Below are 9,171 nucleotides of genomic sequence, written 5' to 3'. Positions count from 1 at the left end.
GTTATGGTTAGCTAAAATGCAAAAAAACAAAAACGTTTGACTTCAATTTGACATCTGTATCCCATCGAGCCATGAACATCCAAATCGGTGGCCTCAGATTGGCCTATATTTCTACTGAAATGACATATGACAACTGTTCTTTTCCAAACAATTCTTTATAATAAACTTATATTATTGAAAGACCTCAAACCTAAAGGCTAATTAATGGAATGCTCCCCCTAGTTATTTTATTGACACAGTAAATCAGTAATAATATGACAGGAGTCCTACCAGACACCTCTTCAGAATAAGGCTGTAAATAAATAGATCAATAAATCAAACAGGTCTATAACTGAGAGCCATTGTGTCCGTCTGTCTTCACAGTGAAGTCGGACAGGCAGAGATACATCTCTCCAACACGCCTGAGAAAGGGGGTTAAGGACAGATAGGAAGGAGAGAGAAAGATAGCTCCTAGAAAGAGCACTGTAAATGGCATGTGTCTGTGTCTGATGACTAAAACAAGTTGGTCCACACCTCTGGCAGACAGAGATGTACTGAAACATGAGTGGAGACTCAGTATGTCGCAACAGCAGGGACAGCACAAGAGATGAAGTGAAATGCATCACGTATGACAGATTTAGTCAATGCCCTGTAAAAATCAATAAACACTGATAAGTACTGCTCTGTCGACTTTGTTTTTTTAAACGAGGAGCATCTCTTGCACTAACTATCTTTTATGCTATAACTGTGTGTGTGGGGGGGGGGGGGGGTCGCCGGGGTACATGAGTGTAGGATACAGAATCCTGGTGGGCAGGTCGTTGTTGGCTGTGGGAGGCAGGGAGTTCAGTGACTCCATCAGAGTATTGGCCCGCAGTCTGCTCTCCTCTGTAGGAGGGGGGTGGAATATACTGCACTGGAGCTGGGGAAGAGAGAGGGGGAGAGGTGAGAAAGAGTCAGTGGGTGAAGGAGAGACAGCAAGAGACTAGAGAGAGAGAGATGAGAGACATAGCTGTTTCCACCAGACTCCTAATTCAGCACCGGCTTTTTTCCACCTGCCCTCTTTGAATGAATGATGTGGACTGCGGTGGGAGGGGTTGAGAGAGGTCCGTCTCGTAGGGGACTGTTTCCTGACTACTGCTGAGGTGTGCTGGTCTTTCTGGCACTTATGGCTGTTGAAGCATCACCCAGGTGTGTGCTGCACTTCAGTAGTGGACTATCCAGCCTACCTACAGAGGAGAAGACGACAAACGAGGTGCCTGATGAAGCGCTCCGGGCCTGTCTAAGTAACTGACTGATGCCGCTCCCTCTCAGTGCCATTGAAGGTCCATCCGCTTACGCGACTGCCCAGCTTTTCTTAACTGCCTGGCTGAACACACCGTATCATCTGAATCTGTGGAAGACCAGCACCAAGACCTGCCAGATCTCTACATTTGTTTTGTTTGTATTTACAGCATATTTGAGAATCTTTTTATAATGAAAAGCGCTATTTAAAATAAATCTATTAATATTGTAAGAGACACCGGATATCGTGACAGGCCAGTCTCTCATAAGACCCGCTCTGATCTGACAAGCTACTGAAGCGCACACTGCTGGAGTACATTCAGCTCTGTTAACCCCTGAATAAGAGTCACTGGGCCTCACACACAAACACACACACACCACACACTTGTCAAAGCTCTGTCACTAACTGGCCCCTCCTTGGACACTGTGTTAACTAACCTCCAGACGAGCTTCAATGCCATACAACTCTCCTTCCGGTACCTCCAACTGCTCTTAAACGCAAGTAAAACTAAATGCATGCTTTTCAATCGATCGCTGCACCTGCTCGCCCGTCCAGCATCACTACTCTGGACGGCTCTGACTTAGAATACGTGGACAACTACAAATCTGGGTGTCTGGGTGTCTGGTTAGACTGTAAACTCTCCTTCCAGACTCACATTAAGCAGCTCCAATCCAAAATTAAATCTAGAATCGGCTTCCTATATCGCAACAAAGCATCCTTCACTCATGCTGCCAAACATACCCTCGTAAAACTGACCATCCTACCAATCCGCGACTTCGGTGATGTCATCTATAAAATAGCCTCCAACACTCTACTCAACAAACTGGATGCAGTCTATCACAGTGCCATCCGTTTTGTCACCAAAGCCCCATACACTACCCACCATTGCGACCTGTACGCTCTCATCGGTTGGCCCTCGCTTCATACTCGTCGCCAAACCCACTGGCTACAGGTTATCTACAAGTCTCTGCTAGGTAAAGCCCCGCCTTATCTCAGTTCACTGGTCACCATAGCAGCACCCACTCGTAGCACGCGCTCCAGCAGGTATATCTCACTGGTCATCCCCGAAGCCAATTCCTCCTTTGGTTGTCTTTCCTTCCAGTTCTCTGCTGCCAATGACTGGAACAAATTGCAAAAATCTCTGAAGCTGGAGACTCATATCTCCCTCACTAGCTTTAAGCACCAGCTGTCAAAAGCATTTTATAAATCACTGCACCTGTACTTAGCCTATCTGTAAACAGCCCATCTACCTACCTCATCCCCATACTAGTATTTATTTATTTATTTTGCTCCTTTGCACCCCAGTATCTCTACCTGCACATTCATCTTCTGCCGATCTACCATTCCAGTGTTTAATTGCTATATTGTAATTACTTCGCCACCATGGCCTATTTATTTCCTTAACTTACCTCATTTGCACTCACTGTATGTAGACTTTTTGTTTTCTTTTGTGCTACTGTATTATTGACTGTATGTTTTGTTTATTCCATGTGTAACTCTGTGTTGTTGTATGTGTCGAATTGCTACGCTTTATCTTGGCCAGGTCACAGTTGCAAATGAGAACTTGTTCTCAACTAGCCTACCTGGTTAAATAAAAGTGAAATAAATGTTTTTTAAATAAACTAAGGGAGGCAGCAGGGCCAGCTGTATCACATGACAAATGGGGACAGTGATGACATTTCAGTGCAGTGACATTCCATTACTGAGCCAGATGAACCCTAATGAGGGCCTGTGTCCTGCCACGGCCATGTGTGACACAATGGCATAGAGGTGGTGACAGGGGGCTGCTTGGACATGGGACAATTAAAAGATTGTGTCTCAGTGACGTTCAACATAGTCTCATAGAGCTCTGCCTGTGTGCTCTCTGTTTGCATTTTACTCTGCTGCTGTATGTGTTCCAGTCAGTGTGTTGTGTACTGTACCTGTGTGAGCAGCTGTCTCGGGGCCTGTGTTGTGTACTGTACCTATGTGAGCAGCTGTCTCGGGGCCTGTGTTGTGTACTATACCTGTGTGAGCAGCTGTCTCGGGGCCTGTGTTGTGTACTGTACCTGTGTGAGCAGCTGTCTCGGGGCCTGTGTTGTGTACTGTACCTGTGTGAGCAGCTGTCTCGGGGCCTGTGTTGTGTACTGTACCTGTGTGAGCAGCTGTCTCGGGGCCTGTGTTGTGTACTGTACCTGTGTGAGCAGCTGTCTCAGGGCCTGTGTTGTGTTCTCTCCCAGCTCGTTCAGGCCTCTCTTCTCCACCGCCTCCAACACCTGACACAGGTCTGGCTCCCACACCACCACCCTACTGCCATACCGCAACAGCTGCATGGGAGGGACATGTGTTGGTATTCAAGGCTTCATCGGGGTGCTTACAAACAGAAGGCAAAGACACATTTGAATACACTTCAAAATGGCCCTGCACTGCTTCAAAGACTGTGTGTGTCCGGGTACAGTCTTGAAGCATCTGCATGCTTCCCATCCAAAACAGTTCGGAGTAGTTCATATATGTGCATTTATTATGATGCCATTTTGGGACGTTTTGGTCTTCGGCAAGTTTTTTTTGGGCTATTTGTCCACAAAATGTTTCTTGTGACAAGCTGAAATTTGGAATCCAAAGTCTACACCCTTCTTCGGTGATTGGTCAACAGTAGGGATTCTTCAAGTAAGTGTTTGTTGTCATTCAACGACAGACAATTCGTTTTCATGCAGATTTTTTCACTTGAGAAATACTGCACCAAACATCTTAGTTAGATGTAAAATTGTGTGACTAAGATCTCCTTGGCAAAAACGGTTCACCTAGCAGAGTTTGGCTGGGTGCAGTCTTACCAGTGTGAGTAGTGTGAGTGTGGCTGGGTGCAGTCTTACCAGTGTGAATAGTGTGAGTGTGGCTGGGTGCAGTTTTACCATTGTGAATAGTGTGAGTGTGGCTGGGTGCAGTCTTACCAGTATGAGTAGTGTGAGTGTGGCTGGGTGCAGTCTTACCAGTGTGAGTAGTGCGAGTGTGGCTGGGTGCAGTTTTACCAGTGTGAGTAGTGCGAGTGTGGCTGGGTGCAGTCTTACCAGTGTGAGTAGTGTGAGTGTGGCTGGGTGCAGCAGGCAGCTCTCTCCAGAGTTGAGCAGAGAGTAGAGCAGGAAGCGACTCCAGGGCTGACACACCACATGCTGGGCTGGTGACAGAGGGGGAAAGGACAGGTCAGGATGATGGTGAGGCGTGAATACACTGTTTTGCTAGCACAGACTGGAATATGTTCCGGAATTCATCCAATGGCATTGAGGAGGACCTGAGTCAACTTCATCAATAAGTGCATCGACGATGTCGTCCCCACAGTGACCGTACGTACATATCCCAACCAGAAGCCATGGATTACAGGCAACATCCGCATCAAGCTAAAGGCTAGAGCTTCCGCTTTCAAGGAGCGGGACACTAATCCGGACACTTATAAGAAATCCCGCTATGCCCTCAGACGAACCATCAAACAAGCAAAGCGTCAATACAGGATTAAGATTGAATCCTACTACAACGGCTCTGGCGCTCGTCGGATGTGGCAGGGCTTGAAAACTATTACGGACTACAAAGGGAAACCCAAACGCGAGCTGCCCAGTGACGCAAACATAGCAGAGGAGTAAATGCCTTTTATGCTCTCTTCGAGGCAAGCACCACTGAAGCATGCACAAGAGCACCAGCTGTTCTGGACGACTGTGTGATAACGCTCTTGGTAGCCAATGTGAGCAAGACCTTTAAACAGGTCAACATTCACAAAGCCACGGAGCCAGACGGTTTACCAGGACGTGTACTCAAAGCATGCGCGAACCAACTGGTAAGTGTCTTCAATTACATTTTCAACCTCTCCCTGACCTGTAATAGCTACATGTTTCAAGCAGACCACCATAGTCCCTGTGCCCAAGGAAGCGAAGGTAACCTGCCTTAAAGATTAACGCCCTGTAGCACTCACGTCAGTAGCCATGAAGTGCTTTGAAAGGCTGATCATGGCTCACATCAACAGCATCCTCCTGGATACCCTAGACCCACTCCAATTTGCATACTGCCCCAACAGATCCACAGATGACACAATCTCAATCGCACTCCACACTGCCCTTTCCCACCTGGACAAAAGGAACACCTACATGAGAATGCTGTTCATTGACTACAGCTCAGCGTTCAACACCATAGTGTCCATGAAGCTCATCACTAAGCTAAGGACCCTGCAACTGGATCCTGGACTTCCTGACGGGCCGCCCCCAGGTGGTAAGGGTAGGCAACAATACGTCTGCCACCCTGATCCTCAACACGGGCCCCTCAAGGGAGTGTACTTAGTACCCTCCTGTACTCCCTGTTCACCCACAACTGCGTGGCCAAACACAACTACCAACACCATCATTAAATTTGATGACGACACAACAGTGGTAGGCCTGATCACAGACAACGATGAGAAAACCTATAGGGAGGTGGTCAGAACTGTCCGTTTGGTGCCAGGACAACAACCTCTCCCTCAATGTGAGCAAGACAAAGGAGCTGATTGTGAACTACAGGAAAAGGCGGGCCGATCAGGTCCCCATTAACATCGACGGGGCTATAGTGGAGCAGGTCATGAGTTTTAAGTTCCTTGGTGTCCACATCACCAACTAGCGATCATGGTCCAAACACACCAAGATAGTCGTGAAGAGGGCACAACAAAACTTTTCCCCCCTCAGGAGACTGAAAAGATTTGGCATGGGTCCCCAGATCCTCAAAAAGTTCTACAGCTGCACCATCAAGAGCATGACCGGTTGCATCACCGCCTGGTATGGCAACTGCTCGGCATCTGACCGTAAGGCGCTACAGAGGGTAGTACGTACAGCCCTGTACATCACTGGGGCCATGCTTCCTGCCATCCAGGACCTATATAATAGGCGGTGTCAGAGGAAAGCCCATAAAATTGTCAGACTCCAGTCACGCAATCATAGACTTTCTCTGCTACCGCATAGCAGGCGGTACTGGAGCGCCTAGTCTAGGACCAAAAGGCTCCTTAATAGCTTCTACCCCCAAGCCATAAGACTGCTGAACAATTAATCAAATGGCCAACGGACAATTTACATTGACACCCCCCCATTTGTTTTGTACACTGCTGCTACTCACTGTTTATTATCTATGCATAGTCACTTCACCCAGACAAAATCACCAGCACACACTGTGGCAATATTCTAGATCACCTTTACTCCATACACCTTCCTCGCACTCCATTGGCAAATCAGACCATAACTCTATCCTCCTACAAGCAAAAACTCAAACAGGAAGTACCAGTGACGGACTCAATACGGAAGTGATCCGATGATGCGTATGCTAAGCTACAGGACTGTTGCACTAGCACAGACTGGAATAGGTCCCGGGATTCATCCGATAACATTCAGGAGTTTACCACTTCAGTCACTGGCTTCATTAATAAGTGCATCGACGACGTTGTCCCAACAGTGACCATACATACGTACATAACCCAACCAGAAGCCATGAATTACAGGCAACACCCACACTGTGCTAAAGGCAAGAGCTGCTGCTTTTCAAGGAGCGGGTCACTAATCTGGACACTTATAAGAAATCACGCTACGACCGCCAACAAGCCATCAAACAGGCAAAGCATCAATAAAGGACTAAGATTGAATCCTACGCCGTATCTGATGCTCATCGGATGTGGCAGGGCATGCAAACTTTCATGGATTACAAAGGGAAACCAAGCCGCGAGGTGCCCACGACACGAGCCTACCAGACAACCTAAATGCCTTCTATGCTCGCTTCGAGGCAAGCATCACTGAACCATGCATGACAGCACCAGCTGTTCCGGATGTTCTCCGTAGCCGATGTAAGGCCTTTAAACAGGTTATTCGGTATGTAATACCAACTTGTTTGAAGCAGACCACCATAGTTCTGGTCCCCAAGAACGCCAAGGTAACCTGCCTAAATAACTAAGATATATAGCCATGAAATATATCACATCAACACCATCATCCCAGACACTCTGAACCCACAGATGATGCAATCTCTATTGCACTCTACACTGCCCTCACCCACCAGGACTAAATTAATACCTATATAAGAATAATGTTCAATGACTACAGCTCAGCAATCAACACCATCGTCCAAATAAACAGATAATCACCAAGCTCAGGACCCTGGGACTGAACACCTCCCTCTGCAACTGGATCCCGGACTTCCTGACTTGCCACCCCCAGGCGTTGAGGGTAGGCTTCAACACATCCGCCCACGCTGATAGGACTGATCATCGACAACTATGAGAAAGCCTATAGGGAGGAGGTCAGAGACCTGGCTGTGTGGTGCCAGGGCAACAACCTTTCACTCAAAGTCAGCGACACAAAGGAGCTGATCGTGGACTACAGGAAATGGAGGGGCGAGCACGCCCCCATCCACATCAATGGGGCTGTAGTGTAGCTGGTTGAGAGCTTCAAGTTCCTCAGTGTCCACATCACTAAGGAATTAACATGGTAAACACACACCCACACAGTTGTGAAGAGGGCACAACATCGCTTCTTCCCCTCAGGAGGCTGAAAAGATTTGGCATGGGCCCTGAAATCCTCAAAAAAGTTCAACAGCCGCACCTTTGAAAGCATCTTGACTGGCTGCATCACCGCTTGGTACGGCAACTGCAAGGCACCCAACCGCAAGGCGCTACAGAGGGTGGTGAGTACGGCCCAGTACATCCCTGGGTCCAAGCTCCCTGCCATCTAGGACCTCTATACTAGGCGGAGTCAGAGGAAGACTCCAGCAACCCAAGCCATAGACTGTTCTCTCTGCTACCGCTTGGCAAGTGGTATCAGTTCATATCCTTTAACCCCAAGCCACAAGGCTGCTAAACAAGGCTGATAAACAAGGCTGATAAATAGCTAATCAAATGGATACCCGGGTATAACTACATTAACCTTTTTAAAAAAAAACTAAATCTCACACACACTTACAACCCAACACACACACACTACATATGCTCACACACACATAACGTGCGCATACAGGCATTCTGACGCCCCACACATACACACCACATACGCTGCTGCTACTGTCTATTATCTATCCTGTTGCCTCGTCCATTTAACAGTTACCTATATGTACATAGCTACCTCAATTACCTCGTAGCCCTGCACATCGACTCGGTACTGGTACTCCCTGTATATATATATATATATACCAAACGGTGATGCATATATATAACTGTAAGATGTAAATATTGTGTTTTTTGTTGTTCCTGAAGGCTGTTGCTATAGTGATAACCAAAAGATACCCATGTTGTTATTTTTACTCGTTATTCATTATTCATTATGTATTTATTCCGTGTGTCACTATTTCTATTGTTATCTTTAACTCTGCATTGTTGGAAAAGGACCTGTAAGGAAACATTTCACTGTTAGTGTACACCTGTTGATTTGATTGGTCTGAGTCTGGTACCTGTAGATGGACTTCTCCTTTGCAGAAACCGCAGCAGAGACCCCAGGCAGTTCACTGACACACTTAGCAACAGCTCCTGCTTCTGGAAGAGGCGGAGGACAGAAAGACATTTAGCCAGCTGGAGGGATGAATAGAAGAGGGGGAGAGAAGATGTTAAGCCAAACAGGGATGGAGAAAAGAGAGAACCAGATAGAAAGAGAGAGTGAGGGATTATTTAATAATGCATTACCCCTCCCACTCCACAGCCGCCCCTACTGAGGCAGTGACTAGTGATTAGTGGGACAAAACAGTGACGAAGGGCAGATGGCTATAGAGGAGGAGGTCCACAGAGAGTTCCAGTCTAATCCTGGAAACCAGTGCAGACTCACATCATCGGCTTAGCGCACCACAGCACAGTGGACCGAGGAGGAGCTACGCTCTGCAGAGCAGCCACTGATATGGAACTACTTCCCTGACTGATACAGGGTGGTATTATTCAACACCAAATTGGTTATATA

At 47.3% G+C, this 9,171-nt stretch overlaps 1 protein-coding gene across 1 annotated transcript in view; it reads right to left on the bottom strand.

Annotated features, from left to right (window-relative positions):
- Nucleotides 1-201: 201 nt before the first annotated feature.
- The window catches only part of LOC139423968 (meiosis inhibitor protein 1), a 30,745-nt gene continuing 21,775 nt past the window's right edge, over nucleotides 202-9,171 (bottom strand). Inside the window, exons 27-31 of the mRNA XM_071175632.1 lie at nucleotides 8,675-8,756; nucleotides 4,306-4,412; nucleotides 3,436-3,567; nucleotides 777-898; nucleotides 202-401 (exon numbers count right to left, since the gene is read on the bottom strand). Coding sequence (XP_071031733.1) covers nucleotides 326-401; nucleotides 777-898; nucleotides 3,436-3,567; nucleotides 4,306-4,412; nucleotides 8,675-8,756 — 519 coding nt within the window. The 3' untranslated portion in view covers nucleotides 202-325. The remainder of the gene's footprint in view (nucleotides 402-776; nucleotides 899-3,435; nucleotides 3,568-4,305; nucleotides 4,413-8,674; nucleotides 8,757-9,171) is intronic.

This window comes from Oncorhynchus clarkii, chromosome 13 (assembly GCF_045791955.1).
Source record: "Oncorhynchus clarkii lewisi isolate Uvic-CL-2024 chromosome 13, UVic_Ocla_1.0, whole genome shotgun sequence".
NCBI lineage: Eukaryota > Metazoa > Chordata > Actinopteri > Salmoniformes > Salmonidae > Oncorhynchus > Oncorhynchus clarkii.
The sequence above is the reverse complement of the archived record's forward strand: the minus strand, read 5'-3'. Positions and strand labels throughout refer to the sequence as shown.